Here is a 20,665-nt window from a genome sequence, read left to right on the forward strand (position 1 = left end):
AGAAAACATGTTGATAGAAAAACATTTTATTTCAGAGTGGGAAAGGCAAGGGAAGTAGGAAAGGAGGCTTATGTTCTAAAGAATACAGAAACCTGGGGAGAGGGAAAGTAGGGTGTGTGTCTGTGAGATTAAGGTGGGAGAAGGAATGAGGAATCTATTGTCACTTCTGGCCACTATAGTATAGGATCTATGTAAAAAGCTTAGTTTGAGATACAGAATTTAAAATCAATAGAATTCTTGCAGTACAAAAGATTTGTAAAGTGCTTGCATCTAGCATTGATGGAAGGCCTTCATTTTTAGTTACTTTATAATTTATATTTTGTTTCTATTTATTCTATTTATACCTTTTTCATTATCTGCTCTGTTAAAAGAGTTGGGAATGGTATAATACATGAACTAGTTTAGAGACACTTCTAGGTTGTAAGTCGCATTTTAGACAACATCTATTACATTTTTATCCATGTCTTAAAACGCTTTTCTCTACTTCATTTACTAGATTATTTGATTCAATATTTACAGTTGATTTCACTGATTGCTATGCATTAGTGTACTGGTAGTACTAACAGGGGAGTTGACTAATGTATTGTTGTCACTTTGACAGTCGTGTTGAGTTGAAAAGGTTGTGTGAAATCTTCACAAGAATGTTTGCTGATCCTCACAGTAAGGTATGTTTAGGTTTTTCTTACTTTCACTAAATGTTTGAAAACATTTATTAATAGAAAGCCAGTTGTAAAATATGTCAGTGATACTTGCACATGTAAAAACTTGACAAACTGTAAGCAGTTGATGGTATCAGATTGCAATCCATTTAATTAGCAATTTTGAGCAAGATAATTTTCCACCTTTTTGGCAGGATAATTGAAATAAAGTAAAAGTTAGTTTCATCTAAAATGCATTGAAGTAATTCAACAGTTTGTGCTCAAAATTTGTAAGTATTTTTAAGAAGTCATGTTTTTTACAGAGGCCACTTCAACATGTGTAATGGCTCTTTTAGTTAGAAACAAAAGGCTCTGGTGCAGTAATTTAAATTGTAAAGAAAGTGGTCTGACTAAATAATACGTGACAACTCTGAACTATACCAAATGTGTACTTACTTATTTTCCAGGGTATTTTGTATTATCATAGCTTATGATGTCTTCCTCAAATTTCATAGATAGGGCTGGCAGTCGAGGCTGAATAATTTTTACGTTATTGTTGGTACTGAATAAGTGAGGTGAAGACTATACTTCGGTATGAAAGAATATGCGATGCTTTACTCACTTTTGCCTAGTTAAAGACTCAGTATGGGTGATATAACAAGGAGAATAATCCTTATGTTTTCTAAGACCATTAAAATCTTTTTGGCTGAGTTACTTTGCTTGATAGTATTATTACAATTTTTGTGGGAGGTGGGTTGCTAGTACAGCTTCACATGCAGTAATTTCCCATAGCAAAAGGACTGCAGGTAAGTAAGGAGCTGAATCAAGTTACAATGGTATCATGTGAAAAACATGTAACTTAATATTTTGTTTGAATTATAGGCTTGTTTGGAAGAAACTTATCTTTTATGTTGAGTATAACATGTCCCACTTTGTGTCCATATTTCAGAATTGATAAAATGGTAACCTAGAAAAATTCAGAGCAAAGTAGTTATTTTAGAAGTACTGGCTTTTCCCAGCAGAATTCTGAAAAACTACTTCAATTATGCAATACATTTTACATATTTTTAAGTCTTCCTTATTGCTGCAATGGAAAATTAAATTCAGAGTAATGAGAAGTCTTGACAGGTTGACTTAGTGTTCATCTGTCCTCCTTATTTTTCCTGCTATTTGTGACACCATGTATTTTGGAAGAAACTTGCATTGCACACAGCAACATGATATTAAAGTTGCTCACATACTGCGGAAATCCAGAAGAAAAGACTAAAGTCAAGCAGTTCAAGAGAAACTGAAGAAGACATTCTGTAAAAAGAACAGTTAAGTCAGAGGAGAGGAAAGAAAATTCCATGTTGAAATACTACTGTTTTTTAAATGAAGTAATGACAAAATTGTGAATAGCAGTTTGCTTTAATTTTCCTTGTCCTTGTGTTAATTAATATTGCAGCTATGCATATATCAGAACTACCCTGGAGATTTTCTTCAGGGAAGGATAATGAATATGTTCCAAAATCTGGTTGTATGTGTCAGAAGAGCATTTTGTCTTTTCATTAAGCCTTTAGGAATGTTACATTTAATTATTCTGGTTGATAATTTTGTTTTGTTTACTGGACATTCTGACATAAAATAATGTTGTTTAATTTCAAAAATTCAACCTGTGTTACAGTACGTGTGGTACACCTGTTCCAGTCACTGAAACCTTGCCTGCTTTTTGGTGTTGGAAAACTATTAATAGTTATCAATACGTTATCAGGAGAATCCTTTAAGTATTAAGAGTTCGTGAGCTGTGAATTTTTTATCACACATATGGCTACACAAGTCTCATCTTAGACTCTTTTCAAATGTCTTTAAGAATTATACTGTCATCACTTCTGTGTGTTTGGGTTGTTTTTAAAGGTTTAATATGGGAGCTGAATGTAGGGGATTGCTTAGAAAAAGAGAGTAATATAATTTGGAGGAGAAAATGGGAGAATCATTTGAAGGACATGCCAAGTGCTTACTTTTAGAATATATTGGGTATCCCAATAAAATTACTAAATTTATCATAAAAGTTTTGAAGTACCTTTTTTGTTTTGTTTTGTTTTATATTCCATACAGGAACTTTGTATTGATGGCCACTAATTTGTGTGTTTTTATCTTTTTCCCTTTTTTGTTGTTTGTTTTGTTTTGTTTTTGTTTTTGTTTCGTTTTGCATGCTGTCCCCTGTGTTGGAACTCTCTTTAGAGAGTAAGTTGGTTCAATATTTGTTGGAAGCCTAACCTTACTTGCATGAATGTGCAATTAACCCTTTTTCTCTTTTTCTTCCCCAAAGAGTTCATGCAGTGTCAAGCCTTTTGCAATCATAAAATGCTATATACAATTATGTAAACTGTGTGGTAAAGTTTTGAGATGTGCTTTATCTACTAATTAACTGACATTGTTTGGTTCTGCATTCCTGCTTTATATTGTGGTGGTTGGCACATCTGAAATAATTCACTTTAAAGGTAGATCACTTATAATTGTTTTCATATCTGTTTATTTTTTCCACTAGAAAATTATTAAGAACTTCAATGTTAGATGCTTGATTTCAGAATTTTAATTTACATCATAAAAATGGAAACTGCAAAAATCGCAGTACCCATATAGTTTTTTCACATACGGGTGGTTGAATTCCATTTTTCATTCCAAATTCATCCTTTACCTGAAATGCTCTTACAGCCTTCTTAAATTCTTCATACTTTGGCCTAAAACAAAATGGTATGATTTGTATTTTTTTTTTTAAATACAACAAAATGACTCAAGTTTTCTCCAGACATTCACTGTGTTAAACCTAAAATCAAACAAAGCTTGAAAACAAAATTGAGTCCTCGGTTATGCTTACATGTTTAAAGTGTCATAAGAAATCCACATTACTCCATCAAATAAGAGGTTGTAACCAGCTTGTTCAGCTTGCACATTTTAATGAAAAAGACGTGTGTATTTGTCAGTAAACTTGAAGAAACAGGTATAGTTTCTAAATTCAGCTGAGCTGAGCTGTATAGTTTAATTTGAAGGATTTTAAATACAGTTGTAAGACCACCAAGTGTAATCTTTATAGCATCATAAATTTTTTTGGTTTTTGCCTAAGTCCAGTATATTTTCCCCTTATTTTAAGGCTCTGAAAATCCAAAGACTATCATATTACAATACAGAAAGTACTTTTTGGTTCAGTTTTCCCTAGGTCTTATAATTGTGCCCACTACTTGTGCATCCACAAAGTGGTGTATTGTTTCAGTTCTGCTGAGTACAGGAGACATTTCCAATCCCCAGCATAAAAATTTCTTCCCACTACTGGGAGGGGAGGGTAATTTTTTAGACCTCAAACTTGAATACAAATCTAGATAAATAGCAGAGGAGTTAGCGCTTTTTTTAAGCAATTTTTAATATTGTGTACCCCAAGAGGGAAGTTTAATTAAAATAGCTCATCCTGATGGACTTTATGTTGAGTAGGATTTTTATTGTTTTGTTTCTAACACAGCTTTTCAGTTTTAAGATGTCTGTTGAAAGATTCTCTGTGGTCTTGATTAGATCCTAAAAGAATCATAGAATGCTGGATTGGAAGGGACCTCAAGGATCATCTAGTCCAACCTTTCCTGGCAAAAAGAATTTGAATTTATTTTTTATTTCTTATGTAAATTTTGAGGCACTTCTTTTAAAGATACGTGTATGGATTTTTTCACTTTATGGTGTGAATTTGCTTACCCTGGATTGATTATCAACATGAAAAGAGATCATATTTCCTAAGGGCTGAAGGAAAATAAAAACATGCCAACTCCTCCATGCTTGATCAGTGCTGTGGAAGAAAGCCCACTTCTGTGGACTGATTTCTGCAGCCCTGTGAGATATGATCACAGTCTCACAGGCAGCAGCAGAATTTGGCCTTATGACAAGCCAGGTCAGCCACAGGAGGATGTGGGGTTCCAGTCCTTCCTCTGACGCAGCTATTTCCAACCTTGTACCCATGTCCTAAATACTCAGGAGGCAGTATCTCCCCAACCCTCTTTGCATCCTGTCTACTTCTGCTTCTGTACCCAGCTATGTGCTGGAGCTGGAGTGGCTTTAAGGTAGCATTTTCAGCCCAAACACCCATTTTTCTTGTCAGAGAAACGGGAAACCCATGGGCTACACTGGTATAGAGCATATACATCCTGATTTCACTGTAAGTCTTGAAAAAACATAAAATTAGTCGTCAGATACTAAAAAGGCTGTTTAAACTAAGTTACTTATTTGTCATGCCCTGCCTTACCCCCTTCCCTGTAAAAAGCCCTTCTTCCTGGTCTGAGTGTTGAGGTTACTATAAATACAATCATATACTTCTTTTTTTTTTTTACTGAATGCAGTCTTTTCAACATTAATTGTATTTATTGTATTCAACATTATTTGTTGAAAAGAACACAATGGATAACATGTTTCTGAGAAGATGAAAGTACTTCTGTGTTTTAAACACCTGCCAATCTGAAATGTATCATGGCTTTTTTCCCTACTCTGGTGAATTGTGTTTGGATGCCTCCAATAGCAGGAAAATCTTGTTCCATTCCACAAATATTTGATGTAAAGCAATTGGCCAGCTTTCGTGATTTTGCAGTATTTAGTAATGTAGATATTTACAATTAATATTTTGCTAAAGAATTGTAGCAGCTTTTTTGTTTTTTAGAGAGAAAGTATTTTTGTAGCCTTCAAGGAATATGTCAAATCAACTTAATAATAAAGCTTGAAAGGGTTAAAAATCAAGTTTTACTGAAAAATTGAGGTTGCGCCAGCCATCACAGTAAGCATTTATTTTCTTGACGAAACTGCATGGAATACCTAATTGTCAAACTTCTACAGAAGTCGGCTAACATTTCCAATGTACTCTTGTTTCAAAATCCAGTGAAAAAGCAAGACAGATTTCTTTTTTTTTTTTCTTTAATTTTTTTCCTGCTTGGCTGCAAAACACTGCCTTTCTCTGCCTCTGATTCCCTTACTGCTTTCTTCTTTGTTTGTAAGTTCAGCATACGTCAGTGTTGTTTCCTCTTTTGCCCCATCCTACCCTCTTTCCATCTTCTTCTGCCTTTTAGGTGTTCAGTATGTTTTTGGAGACACTGGTGGACTTCATCCAGGTCCATAAAGAAGATCTGCAGGACTGGCTGTTTGTACTGCTGACACAGCTGTTGAAAAAAATGGGTGCTGATTTGCTTGGGTCTGTACAAGCAAAAGTTCAGAAGGCACTTGATGTCACAAGGTAATGAGTTCTTAAAAAAAATAATAATGGAAAACACTAAAAAAAAAATCCAAACTCTCATGCTACTTCCAAGTTTGGTGGTTTTTTTAGTGTGCTATGAGATTCTTTGAAAAACAGCTAATAACAGATCATGAAACTTCAGTAAACCTCGCTGCTTAATCATTTTTGTTTCCTGAATGACTATTAGTTGAAAGGGTTTGAGTCCTTAATGCTGAACAATTAATATGATACTGCTTATCTGATGCCAAAATGTGCATCTGAACCATGTGTTTGTTGTCTTGCCTTGTGTTCAGTGATGCAGTGCTTGTGTTTGAACTTCTTTATTTTGATATAAAAATGTTGTTGCAATATTCATCTCTCAGTGTCAGCAGGCTTTTAAGGAGTTATGGCAATAATGGGTTTGCTTTCTGTCTTCCCTCCACCCACCCCAGACTTCAGTAGTTGTCTGATTCCAAAATGATTTTATGTGGTTTTGGGGGCCATCAGAGCTGCCCATCCCTGGCCAGTTTTATTTCCAAATGAAAGCCAGATTTTTAAGTAGAGTTGGAGGGCCTCTGGGACCTACTTCTTATCCTCCATTATCTGAAGTATGTGATAGTCTAAGTGGTCTAGACCTCTGCTGAACCTATGCATGTGGCAGATCTGCTCTGAAATCTGGGGACGGGTATGGTGTATGTTGCGAGGAGAGAGGGAATATCATCTGCTACACCTGTGTGCAGTTGGGAGGGTGGATGCAGCCCAGAGTGGAACAGGATGGTTCAGAGAAGTGTGCAGGACAGTGTGGTGTATAGCTTTAGCAGTACTACTGAATATTAATTTGAAGATTACAAATATTTAGAATCAGAATACTACCATATCATTATTATATCATTCCTTATTGCTTGCATTATCTATTCTAGCTATAATTGCTTTAAAGCAGGAATTTCTTAAATTTTGTCCTTTACATGCTAGGTGAATGTTTCTGAAAGTCAGATACAGTATCAATAAAACTGGTAGAATTTTTTTTAGAAGCACTAAAGCTTCTCTTTACTGGAAGGAGTAAGCGCTTTAGTGCTTCTCAACAGGTATTAAAAGAAAATTCCGTGTAACTTAACATGATTTGATTTGTTTGTTTTACAGGGAATCTTTTCCAAATGACCTCCAGTTCAGTATTTTAATGAGATTTACTGTTGATCAGACCCAAACACCTAGCCTGAAGGTAAGAATTTTCAGGCTTGCATTGCAAACCGAAATCCACATTGATAGACATTTGCTTGTCTTGATGTTTGAATTTGGATTGTTATTTTTTGTTTTGGTTAAAAAAAAAAAAAAAAAAAAAAAAAAAAAAAGAAAAGGTTTTCAATTAGTGGATTTTTTTTTTGTAAACTTTCAGACAGTCAAGCCAGCACTACAGGACCAGCTTCGCTCTTTTTGGAGCTCAAAGGTTTTTGTCTGAATTATTGTCTTTATTCTTAACCCTATGTCAAACTCTTACAGTGTTTCAAATAATTTTTATTTGAATGCATTCGTATGCTGCTACTAACCTTTGCGAGAAACTTTAAGCATGCAGATGTTCGATTTTAAACACTACACTAGTATGAAAATGTTTGCTGCAAGAGAAATCTAATAAAACCACAGTACAGTAAAAATGAGCAACAAAAATGTGGCCGCCTAACATCAAGCTGGTTATGCAAACTCACTCTATCAAGTCTTTTCTAATTTTATGTTTGTGATTTCCCAATCGTGTTTTCCTAGTTCATATATATTTTTTTTCCTGTATTCATTCTGATAGGTCTCGAATTAATTTAAATTATTTTAATATTAATATGAACTTGAGTCACTATATGAAAAATCAGCTCCCTTTGTGGTACACTTACTTTTCTGAACACAGTGTGTAGCTTTACAATTACACACATTTTTATATAAGAATCAGTAGTCCATAGACCTGCCAGTCTAAATGGAAAGTAAAAATATATTCTCTAGTACATTTACAGTTCCAAAGAGAGTTGATTTTAAGATAAATATATCAAATCCTAAGTAGATTTACAAGTGGTGTAAATGGGGAAATAACAAGCATATGATAACTGGCATTTTCTGCTCTATCCTGCACGAAATATTTTTATATGGTTTGATACTGCACAAGAATATGACTTTTCCCGAGTTATGTTGAACCTAAAGTCACATGAATATGCCTTTTTTGTCTACAATACAGTAAAACTTACATTTTTAAGCTTTTGAGGACAGTTGATACGTTGACCACTGTTGCTTCGTAGAGCTGTGTTAAAAAGGGACTGCTGTCATTTATTGAAGACAGCAAATGAGGTAGTAAAAATCAGTTTGTTGTTTAAATAAATCCTTGGAACAAATTGGGTTTTGTTGTACTTCGTTTTCCTTCCCAGGAAGGTGAATTTGATGGCTGAGATGTTATTTTTTTTCCCATACAGTAGTATAGCTGGTAAACACGTATAAGTCATGTTTCCAAGTTGAAAGTGTAGATTTGGAAAGAGACATGGACTCCTATTAGGCTGAGTTGGGGCTAAGTTCAAGAATATTCACTATGTGACATAGAAGGAGTTAAGAAATTTGAAAAATTTAATGGGAAGACATTCTGAAAATAATTTCCAGTATTTGAGAGAGGCTTCTGAAATCAAGATGTTGGTAAAAGCTACCTCCATAAAAGAACACCTGTTAGTTTGAAATAAAATCAAGATTATTTAAAATTAATTTTTGGGACAATAAAGTATGTAACTGTTTAAGAGAAGGTAAGCTCTTTTTTTTTTTTCAGAAGAAAGTGGTATCTACCCTCTACTTCCATCTTTGAGGTAACTACAGGTTCAGGATCCAGACTGTATATTTAATGAACATAAATTGCAGAAGAATCTATTTAATATCCACCTTCTTGAATATTTTGTCTAAATCCCATCCTCAGTGCACCCAGATACCTAACAGATTAATTTATAATCCTAGGGCACCACTCCATTTCTTGGTCTTCAGCTTTTGTTCTTACTCTGGTGAATGATTATTTTGTTGCCTTTGGGCTAGATAGACTGAGAAACAGCATTCACTGTGACAGGAAAAATCAGAGAAATTATTTTCAGCATCCTTAAAAGTGGGTGGTCAGATATAAGAAGGGATGATAGATCAGGAATTTGCTCTGTGGAAGGATTCCCTTTTAAAAATGACATTTCTCTCTGGTTTTCATGTGGTAGTAGTAAATATTCATGATACTTCAGAGTAAACTGTCACTGTTGTTCTTACGCTTACAAACACAGCTAAGTTTTGGACAGTAAAACTCAAGCTTTTAGATTGGCTGTAGAGGTGGGTTTAAGTAGCTAGCCAGTAAGAGGACCGAGCCTAGAGAAGATACAATTCTGACCTAATCCATGGAGGATGCAGCACAATGTATTGTGCTTTATTTATCTTACTTTCTTTTGCTATAATTGTACCTGTAGGCGTGGTGAACTGCTAAAACACAGTTTAGAGGTGCCAGATGCATATATCTATTTTGGTCAAATCTGTGGATGGGCACAGAAGTCAAATTTGCTAGATAGGCTATAATCTATTAAGCTTATTTCGCAGGTGCAGAACATATGCTTTGCAGAGGATGGGTGTTGTCCTGAAATAGCACTTCCAATCATCACTTTCATTTTTTTCAGGTTGAATATCAAATGGCTCGCACTCAGTGAGGAATTGATTTAAGCATTGTGACCAAAGTTCCTTACAAGTTTCTGAACCCTTCTCTCTTTTGAAAACACTGATTTGTTGACAAAGGTTTTTGCTGCAGTTGATCAGATATTTTTTAAGTCCTTATTAAAATTTCTGGATGAAAAAAACCCAACCAACCAATGCAACAGATTCAGAGATGAGAGAGCCCTTCAAAATTCATCTTTAGTGTTTATTTCAGTCATTTGGTTAAGTAATGGCAGAGGCAGTCACTCCTAAGTATCCAGTAACTTAGGGACGGACACCTGGGATGTGGCAGTCTGCAAGTCACTTTGAGTGATTGCTTGTATTCAGTCTGAGTAAGGCAGAGTAGAGTTTCTCGCATCCCAGGAAAGCACTGTCAGAGAGGGACTTTTTTCTGATTTAAGTAAAGCAGCTTCTTTACATTCCTCTCTCCTTTTTTCCTGTTATGTGAAATGCTTCTTTTGTCTTAACCCTGATGCAGCAAATGAAACTCCGTAAATCTCAAATTTTTCACAGGACAGGAAAACAATTTGCCTTCTGGCACTGACTGTGTAGCATCCTTACAGTATTTCCTGAATTCCTGGAGGTAGTTGCACATATTTTTGGGCCAAAATTTGTCATTTCATTATCTGTGAAAGATGTTTACTGAAGCACTTGAGTTCCGTTTATGGCTAATCTTTTTTTTGTGAGTAATAGTGCTAACTGTGGCTTGATCTATGTTTCAGCTCACTTACTACAGCAGTGCTATTCTTAAACAAAATGTCATGTTATACACTGCACAGGAAAAATGTCTCAGTGGTTATAGTCCAGCAAAAGTACAATAAATTCAACCTAGAAGAGTACAAAGTCAAGGCAGTAGTCAACAACTTCATAGTGATTTCAGATTAACAGCAAATACTAATTGTAAGAATTCCTGGAGCTGCTTTCATTGCAGTCAGAAATTGTTCATCTCTCTTGGAGAGATTAAACAAGTTGTTGAAGAGGACTATGTTAGACCTATTATTTCTAAATCTCAACTCTTTTATTTCTAAATCTCAACTCTGTACTTACTGGAAATAGTGACAAAAATACATCATAAGTAGATTTGCTGCTATTACGGAGTTTACTTCAGGGTGGGTTTTTTTTGTCTGTAATAATACTGTCTCGTTATATTAGAGCATAGAAAAGTACCCCTTCCAGAATTTCTTCTCTCAAAAGCAATTAGTGAAAGATATTCTCTTTCAAAACAGCTGTCAAACTTAGCTTTGGGTATCCATCTCACTGTGAAAAGCTTTATTAGCTCCACTCATCAGTGCTGTTCAGTGCTCTTCTGCCTCCTGAGAGCCTCCATCTTAAGTCTGTGTGATTTACTCTGTCAGAGTAGTTTAGACACTAAATAATACTGCTCTCTGGTACAGTACGCCAGAATTTTTTCACTGGGAGAAAGGCCTCTGGATGTTCTAAGTGTTACAGTTCTTAACAGCAATTTTTTTTTAAGGTGCGATACTATATATATTTGAATTGTGAACAGTGAAACATAGTGCTGTTGTAATGCTTTCTCTTGGTAATCTAGAAATTTTAACTCTTTCTTTGTATTTGGAAACCATGTAGCCTAAGGGTTTTTGCTGCAGAGATGTTTGTGGATTTTTTTTCCTTGGAAAGAATCTAGCAAATAGTGAGGGGTTTATTACATTTGTTGATACTGATCTGCATAAGATGAAAGCCTCCAGCTGTTGCTTGTTGTATAACTTTGGAGAAGTCAAGCTTTAACAGCTGCTGTGAAAAAGAAGTATTCATTATTAATCTACATGTATCAGCTATCACGAATGTGTGTGTCACTTAGTGTATCTTGAATTTTTAATAGCTTGCAAGTTTTCATGACCCAGGGAAATTTCTAAATAGCTTTGCTCAGAACAGTTGTACTACGCGCCATGAAAAATTAAAAATATACCCAGAGCTCTCTTTCTGGTTATGGATGGACATAGGTGTCTCCTTCCTGGTAGGTATTTCTGGTTCACTATAGTTATTAGTGGAAATAGGAGCAGCTAAGGCAGATAGGTGGCCTAAATAAATGTTCACCATGTTTGTTGATGGGTTGTGTGACAAATCTCTGGGACAGCAGGAGTTGCGGAGATAAATATTTAAGGGAGACATAATAGCCCTTTGCCCAAAGCTGTGCAGTGGTGCAATTTTGGAGAAACTAGAGAGAGGCTGCAGTCTGGGGTGTATAAAACAGAGATTCTGCATAAGGAGTGGAGGAAGATAGTGAAGTAGGAGATCAATGCTCAGATAAATGTGGGATTAAAGTGGCTTTACTATCCTCTTGGTAAATCCATGTCTCTATATTCTGAATATCTTCAAAGGAAAAGTGTGCATGTGACCCCTTCTAAGTCTTCTGTAGAAATTCTATTCCATACCTTTTTAGTATTTAATGGGAAGATTCGTGTGGCTTATCCCCGAAGATAGTGACTGCTCAACTCTGGTGTTTTCTAAAAGAATGATGAGTGTTAAACTACATAGTAGGAACCAATAGGAACTGATTCTTGGTTCGTCAGATGATGTCCATTTTTCATTCTAGTACTTGAAAAAAGTTCTTAATAATTCTGAATAATTCTTTAAAATCCTGATTATTCTTAAATATTCTGAGTACTTTGGTCTTCTTTTTGTTAAATACAAGCTTCTGCATACTATTTGTGTATCTTGTAGTTGCTACCGGTGAAATCTAAGATTTCTATTAATATTCGAATTTCTGTGGAATAACTCGCTTCTTGAAATGTTATATCCGTTTGTAAATTGATTTATTGCATAGAGTTTTATATCAGTGCTGAAAAGATGTTTAGTTTAGTTGTGGGGGAAAAAAACCCACTTTATTTTACGGAATGAACAATCTACTCTGTGAGCACACTTGTTCTTGCAGCACACCATTGTTATTGTCCACCTGACTCTATTTCTCTTTGCAGGTCAAAGTTGCGATCCTTAAATACATAGAGACTCTTGCGCAACAGATGGATCCAGGAGATTTTGTAAATTCAAGTGAAACTAGGTTAGCAGTGTCTCGAATCATCACCTGGACCACAGAACCTAAAAGCTCAGATGTTAGGAAGGTAGGTTTGTTAATGTGTGCTTAGAATTGCAGTACATTCCAAGTATCTTGGCAAGTTAGAGAAGCTAATATTTTTTTGCCTAAACAAAAAAAAAAATTATTTAAAAGCAAACTTATTCTTTCATAGAGAAAAGATACTTTTATATTCTCGGCAAACACACCTAATTTTTCTGTATAAAGTATCAGAAGTGACAAAGTAAAACTTTGCCAAAAATTATATGTTTAAGAATATTTAAGTAAAAATTTAAAATAAACACATATTGAAACTCTCCGTTAGGGTTGTATTTTCATGTATGTTAATGTGTTAAGATTATCTTTCATAATAAAAGGAATAACTTTGTTTCAACCACTGGTAATAAAATCTCTACAGTGGGCATTTTCTATACAGTTTTAGTACTACTTCAGAGACCGCCCTTTGTGATATTAATAGTACATTTGTAACGGGAATGGTAAGTTTGGTAGCAAACTCGATTCAATGTCTGTTGAATTTTCTGGAATCCTTTGTGTTTAACAAAAAGTAGGTAAATGACTGTTGACCCTTTGACAAAAGAAAGTTTGTGCTTTAATAAAGTAGTATGAAAGGTTTGTCGTGGTAATGCATGGTTCCAGTGCAAAAGTCCCTTTTCTGCATAACTGTTGTGAAGTGAAAATGAGTATTTGTGAGCTATGCAGATATACCAGGGATACAGAAAAACCATGAGAAGTGTACTAATGCGGTGTTTAGTAAGGATTTCTAAATAGTCATTCCAGTTATAGAAAGCTAAAATCTTTGCATTTCATTTGCAGTTTGATAGAATAAAGTTTTGTTGTTGTTCTGATTGTCACCGGCCATTCTTAGCTGCCATTATCAGCATGCTAACACTTTTTGAATGCTAAATAAACATAATTATTTTATGACTCATATGTGCAAGCATCTTTGACACAGAGAACTAACTTTCCTGTTTCTTTTTCTCTGTCTATTTCAGCAGTTTGAATAGTTGCAACAATTAATTTGTTTAGATTTCCTTTGCTGTTTTCAATTAAGTTTGAGTTTTGGCAACTTCATAATTTCTGGAAACAGTACCAAAACTTCCTTTCATTAGGAGGGATGTTTTTGAGAGAAAATAGTGGGAGCTGTCTCACAAAGTCTGTAATGCGAAGAGAACAAAAGTAAAAATAACTTCCACAACTTCTTGATATCTGAAATGTTTTTAATATGTGATAAAAAAAACAGCAGAGTTCATACTGGAAATAATACTTATGTCTTTCACTTCTTATATAACTTCATGTCTCTGAGAAAGCAGTAATAGATTATATCCTATGGACTTCTCTTGCCTAGTACCATGTTCTAGTGACATATATATGACCATAAAACAGGAGAATTGAAGCAGCACTATCTTCTAAATCAGTAAAGTTTTAGTACTAAGACACGTGGCAAGCTGTCTTATCTGATGGTTCATATCTCTAATAAGCATTTTTATGTCAATAAGTAACTGAATCATGGAAAGAATTGCCAATGAGTTTAATCATCTGGAACACCTTAATTATATGAAGTTTTCTCATTTTATTTTCTCTTTCCATAACACAGCTGTTAGAGGCAACTAACTGCCGAAAGCCTTTAATAACTCTCGAAAATAACATTTCATCAATAAGTAGTCAAAAGAGTTGTTATGATGATATAAAATGTTTTGTTCTGTTAGCAGGCTTCACAGCCTGCAATCACAGGCTTATTAATTTTATGTATTTTAATAATATAGCATTTAGTATGATTTCTTTAAATTAAAAGTTTTTGCCAAGTGTATTTCTGTGTAATTGATGGGTTTGGGGTTTTTTTTAGTAAGAACATTCCCAGTATTAAGTATCATGAAAAATCCTCTTTTATTAGTCTGAAGTTGGGCAATCTTAGTGCAGTTCAGTGATGTGGGACTTCTTTCTGGAAGGTAAAATTCTGTGTTTCAGAACTTCGATTTCTTCTAAGATTAGAATTCTTCTGGAAAGAATGAGAATCCTCTTAGAGTTCTTCTTAGAACAAAACAAAACCAAAAAAATATTTCTAATCCTTATTGCAGATGTTATCCTTTTTGCTGGACTTAAATCTCAAGAGAGAGAGCTCTTCCAGAGGAGAAGAAAAACCTCCAAATACTCTATAAAATGCAATTTTGTGTCAAGTAAGAGAGAGAGAAAATAATTGCATAGTTGAAAACCTCCTATGAGTCAATATCAATTTTGATAATTTAGGTTCAGCTTCATTCTGGGCAGACTTGATGGTATCAGTTTCTTTCCTGATATGACCCTGGACTGTCTATTTTGTTATTTTATTGGCAGCTTAAATAGATACAGTGTTGTGGAGCAGAGACGGGGATAACAAAAGAGAAAAAGTAAAGTAGTAATTCCCAAGCCTCTGCTCAGTTGCTGGATTTGTTTTGCCTTTGCTTTGTATCAGTTTCTGTTAAAAGGCTGACCATAAGAAATAACAAGGAAAAGAGAAACACTAAAGAGAGGTTGTAGAGGGCATTCAGGGTGTTCACTTGAAGAGAAGGCTGTCAGAGGGAGAAGGGAATAAAAGTTAAAGAAAACAGCCAGTCACGAGTGTGCAAAGATAATTTGTAGCAATCTAACATGCTAGTATTTTTGTCCTTAAACTTAATACTGAGGTGTGTGCAGGTATGTGTGCTCATACCTTGGCTTTCCACTTTTAATTAAAAAATGCTACAGTTCATTGCTCTGGAAGCAAAAGGAGGAAATAAGTGTCTAAAAGAATTTTCTAAACTACTTGCTCGAAAAACATTGCTGCTTAAGCAAGCTGCCTATCATTCTGTCTAGCATGAGGCACTGGTTCTCTCCAGTGCATGGCAGACCTTGATGGTGAGCTGTGTAAAGCAGACATAGTTGGTTAATCTTAGAATCAGAGTTTCGTACTACAAAGAAGCTATTAAACAATTCTGGAGAACTTAATCTCTGGCCTTTCATTGCATGTGTTTAGTTGTTATGTTGACAGGTTTGTTAGACTACGCAGTGAATATTCATCAAATTGTACAAACATTACTAAGTCATGCAGCCAACATTCCTTTACTAGAGGGAGCCCAACCGTTGTGTAATTTACTGTGTTGCTTTGTCAGTAAATAGTTCTGATTTTTGATTCAGATAAAAAAGAAATACATATAGTAAAACATTCTGTAGGATGAGGATGACATTAAAGATGAACTATTAAAATTGAGAGTGTGGGAGGTGACATCCAGTAGACCACAAACTCCAATACTTAACAGTTTTCATCTTCAGAATATGCAGTCCTTACGATGTTTGCCTGTCTTTTAAAAAGATAAAGGAAGCGGGGCGGGAAGGTGGGGGGAAGGTTAACTATCTAGTTTGTCTGTAGGATAAATTATAAAGAACATCAAGTGCTGTGATCACAGCTCAAAATCAAGACTGTCTTATTCCAGATTAGGGTATCTGCTTGTTTTGTTTTTTCAATTTCTAAAGCGACAATGATTCCTCTTCAAGCTAGTGTGTTGATTATCCATCATCTGTAATTACCACTTGCAGAACTTGGGAGAAGGAATTGTAGACTTGTTCCTGACTTGCGTGTTCCAGTCCTCTCTAAATTTGTTCAACTTGCCAAGCCCTTTAAAAGCCATTTTGCAAATTCTTTCAGTACTTTTTTTAGTAAGTAGGGATCTGGGGTTGGGGGCATTGAGGAGCACATTTCTGAAAGACTGCTTGTTATAATGATTGTGCAAAGTGTGAGCTCATTGTTATGTGCCTGGATTTATCAATATCTGAATTCCAGCTTACCAGCAAAATTGAATTGCTTTTGTTCACATCTGTTAAAATATTTATTCAAGCTTGATCAAGACTTACGTTACGTTTTGTGATTACCCTCATTATAGCATATCTTGCTGATAAAATCACTTTAGAAGCTCAAATGAATATCTTCAATCTGTATTTTCTTCTTCTAGGCTGCACAGTCAGTGCTGATTTCCCTTTTTGAACTCAACACTCCAGAGTTTACAATGCTATTGGGTGCTTTACCAAAAACATTTCAGGATGGAGCCACAAAGCTTCTCCATAATCATCTCCGGAATACAGGCAACAGTGGTCAGGTATCTATGCCTCTTTTATTATTCTTTCTGAACTTACTGGTGTTTTGAATGTAAGTCCATTTCAGCAGAGTTATTTTTGAGAGCAGGAAGGTTGGTAGAAGAGGGGAGGCAAGCCAAATCCTATGTAGAGTCTGTCTTAGTAGCAGATACCACTCTTTATGGAATGGCTTTTCTTTTTCCTCCAGAGAATGATACTTTCTATGTTGCTTCCACATGACTTAACTTTGAATGTGTTTTTTAAGAGTAGTTTATCTTTTACTCATTTCAAAGTTATACCTGATTGGAGTTACTAGTAATTGGTTAGCCAATCCAAGAATTTAAATAGAAGCTCTTTAAGTGTTTCTGGGCACAAGAAAATAAATACAATAATAAATTAAAAGGGAAGCTGTAGTCCAACTGGAGTATCTCTTCTCGCTTCTCCTCCTCCAGGGATCAGTGGGAAGTCCTTTAACAAGACCTACTCCACGCTCCCCAGCAAGTTGGTCAAGTCCTCTCACTTCCCCAACCAATACATCACAGAACACTTTGTCACCAAGGTAACGTAGGTTGGTGTTGCTACAGTTCTGCATCTAAGGCGTCATTACATGTTGTCCAAAATTGTAACCCCAGCAGTGAAGGCGTGAAGTGAATTTTGCACTAAGTGACAGATGCTGAAAAATAATCATCCTCCCTCCACTGAACGAAAGTACTGTGAGCTGCTTAGCCTCCCTGAAGGGTCTGACACGGGCCAGGGCTGGTCTGAGGTAGAAAGGGCTGTGCACCTTGGAGTGCAGGTGGATTAGCAAGAGAAGGAATGGAAGTGTTCATCTCTAGCAAGTGTTAGGTCAGCTTGGTCATCAAACCAGATTTGTTATTGGGGACACTGAAAAAGTAGTAGTTCATAAAGGTTCTGGTCTTTTATATTGTGGTACCGATGTTGCCAGCAAAGCGGACTTTGTAATTTTGCTTTTAGCAATCAATGTGAAAACTGTTGAGTTTTATCAGTCCTCCTTACTTTGGAAGTTTTTTCAGAAAGAGAGAATGGTATTAAAATCCCAGTTGTTTCATATTCGTAAAACAGAGCAAAATTTGTTTCTTCATGCAGATGTTGCTGCGCAACGTAGCCCTTCCCTTGGCTAGCTGCTGCCAGTGCTTTCTCTGTCAGTGGTAGTACACTTACTAAGATGTACCATAATGTAGGTTTGTTATGTGGAGAGCCAGCTTTCTTCCTTAATGTGTTTCAAGAAAAATAGTAATTTTATTAATATTTCTTGAGTCTCTGTAGTTCCATGCTAATGTTATTTAAAAATAAGTGGTCACAAAATAAATCCATCTTAATTCCTTTGTCTTTCTCCGTGACCCACAGTGCATTTGACTATGACACTGAAAATATGAATTCTGAAGATATTTACAGCTCTCTTCGTGGAGTCACTGAAGCCATTCAGAATTTCAGTTTTCGCAGTCAGGAAGATATGAATGAGCCTGTAAAACGAGATTCCAAAAAAGATGATGGTGATTCGGTGAGTATTTAAACTTGGCACATCTTAGTATCAGCAAAGCAAGCCAGTGACTAATTTATTACAGATGATAAAGCATCTTTTTCTTTAGGTGTATATGTTATGACTTCTGGAATGGGACATTTCTCCTAAACTACTTCAGAGATCTAGAAAAATATGTTCCTAGTCTTGAACTACATTTTGGAAATGTAAATGCTCATCCTAAGTAGCACTAGCTATTTGTTTATTTAAAATGTTAGCTATTTAAAAATAGATTCTCTTGCAAAACAGCTGGAGTTCAGTTTTTGTATGCTTTTCCAAGGACTTTATTTTACTCCATGCAAAATCTGTGGGTTTTTCAGTGCTGCATGCAGTGTTTTAAACTTCTGTTTCTGTGGAACTTTGGCTTTCAGATTTGTTGAGCTTGCCAAATACATATATGCTTAAACATGTTTTTAATTACTTATCATCAGACTTCTGAGATAAATACTGACAGCTGTTTATAGTTCATTAGTTCGTTTGAACTATGTACACTTTCCTTTTTTTAAATTTCTAAACTTTTTGAAATTTGTAAGTTGTTTGCTACATAGATGAATTAGTAATTTAGTTACTTGAAACATGTGAGTGTGTATCTCATATGCTTGTATGATACTTCTTTTCCTGCAGATTTGCAGTGCTTCTGGAATAGTAGACCTACGAGCAGGAAGTGGTGTGAGCGATATAGGCCGAACTGCTCTTGATAACAAAACGTCATTACTCAACACAATGCCTCCCCACTCTTCGCCACGCTCACGAGATTATAACCCATACAATTATTCTGATGGTATCAGTTCATTTAATAAATCTGCTTTGAAAGAAGCCATGTTTGATGATGATGCAGAGCAATTTCCTGATGGTAAGCTTCAAATTGTATTCTGTGCTAGAAGAAACACGGTGCTTTTAGTTCAGTTTCCAAATTTATTATTAGCAACATATGTACCAACAGTGCCGCTTCTTTGAGAGATTTTTACAAATGCTGTATTTCAAATTAATTTGTCAGTAATCCTTTTGAGTGACATTGTTGGATTACCTGATATTTGTAGAGATAAGAGTAAAAATCAGGTAAATACTGAACTATGTTGTATACATCTGGTAGCACATCCTGTAGCAGTATTGTCAATATAAATTTACTTCTCAGATTGCTTTATGACTGAAATTTAAAGGGGGAAAAAAAGATTTACAGCAAGAAAGTAAAACTGGATCAAACCAGTTTGGGAATTAGGTGAATGATTAAGTATTTTTTTAGTAATATATTTGTATTTGAAACATGACATTGGCATTTTCTATTGACTAAACATTCTTTTGGGAAAAACAAAACAAACCAGCTTTTACCAGGAAGATCGTTCGTTTAGCCCATGTAAATCTAAGAACTTGGGCTGTTGTTTTGTAGGCTTCTAGAGCTTCTTTTTAATATTTCATATTATATCTTCGGGTAATTTTTTATATCTAAATGTTGGAAGGGTTCCAGAGTATCACTACTGTCATTATTTTTAAAAAGTAGTAGGTGGTTTTCATAATCTGGTATTCATTCTTGCTGATACTTCATATTCAGTTACAGATTAAAATCAGTTTTTAAGGAAACAAATTTCTTAATATTGACAGATGGATTTTTCTCCTTCTGACTGTTTTGCTTCTGTCATTCAGCAAAGATGTGTTACAGAAACTGTTGAAAAACAAAGCTATTTTCTGACACGGTATTCTATAAATTGGCTTTAAGTTTGCATTAAATTAAAAACAAATCCAAGAAAGATGCATTTCTCTTTGTTTTCTATTTAATGAAAAGGCATATGGCCAATTATTATCTTCTAGAAAAGATTGAGGGGAAAGCAAATTTTTACAAGTCATGTCATGTAAATATCAGTAATTAAATACGTTTGCCATCCACATACAGAGCCAGTTTATGATTGAGATTCTGTGTTACAGGAATCCTGTTTTACATGGGATAAGCTTCTTCATGCTTTCTGACAACATATTTCTGGATATTGCATTAAACCAAATACTGTGCTGCACCAGCATGTTCTGATTTTGTAAAAACTCATGACTGGCTGGAGTGAAGCATCCCCATCCAGTATTAGGTCGTCCTGGGTGGAGGAATAGTGCAATGCATTATTTAGGTCTGCTCTGTAATGGATCTTAACAAAGTACCTGCATTCATTACTGTGTTCACCCTTAGTATTTACTTGTACCATGTGCATTCTGTCATTTGTGTGATACTTTTAGAATTTCTTCTAAGATAACTTTGAAAAAGACTGCGTCAAAAAGATAAACTCGGCAAAATACTTTGTGCTTACAATTTGTCAGTTAGGAGTTGCATGCTTTTCCCATAAACGTGAAGCGCTCATTGGATGTTAGATTTTCATTTTCAGAAACTCCACAGAATTGCTGCCTGTTAATGACACAAAGTCCTGTTTTTACTGGACTCCCTGCTTATCCTCTCATGTGTTACTGGG

The 20,665-nt window shown here is 35.2% G+C and overlaps 1 protein-coding gene across 49 annotated transcripts in view; it reads left to right on the plus strand.

Moving 5' to 3' along the window:
- CLASP2 (cytoplasmic linker associated protein 2) overlaps positions 1 to 20,665 on the plus strand; it is a 154,067-nt gene that overhangs the window by 121,402 nt on the left and 12,000 nt on the right. For 27 of the 49 annotated variants that reach the window (XM_074841960.1, XM_074841953.1, XM_074841979.1 and 24 more), the window contains 9 exons: positions 602 to 665; positions 5,711 to 5,874; positions 6,994 to 7,072; positions 7,247 to 7,297; positions 12,480 to 12,623; positions 16,558 to 16,701; positions 17,131 to 17,237; positions 18,047 to 18,200; positions 18,843 to 19,071. In XM_074841960.1, the coding sequence (XP_074698061.1) occupies positions 602 to 665; positions 5,711 to 5,874; positions 6,994 to 7,072; positions 7,247 to 7,297; positions 12,480 to 12,623; positions 16,558 to 16,701; positions 17,131 to 17,237; positions 18,047 to 18,200; positions 18,843 to 19,071 (1,136 nt within the window). The remainder of the gene's footprint in view (positions 1 to 601; positions 666 to 5,710; positions 5,875 to 6,993; positions 7,073 to 7,246; positions 7,298 to 12,479; positions 12,624 to 16,557; positions 16,702 to 17,130; positions 17,238 to 18,046; positions 18,201 to 18,842; positions 19,072 to 20,665) is intronic. The other 22 variants (XM_074842032.1, XM_074842105.1, XM_074842124.1 and 19 more) reach the window with 1 other exon arrangement.

Source organism: Strix aluco, chromosome 1 (assembly GCF_031877795.1).
Source record: "Strix aluco isolate bStrAlu1 chromosome 1, bStrAlu1.hap1, whole genome shotgun sequence".
NCBI classification, from domain to species: Eukaryota; Metazoa; Chordata; class Aves; order Strigiformes; family Strigidae; genus Strix; species Strix aluco.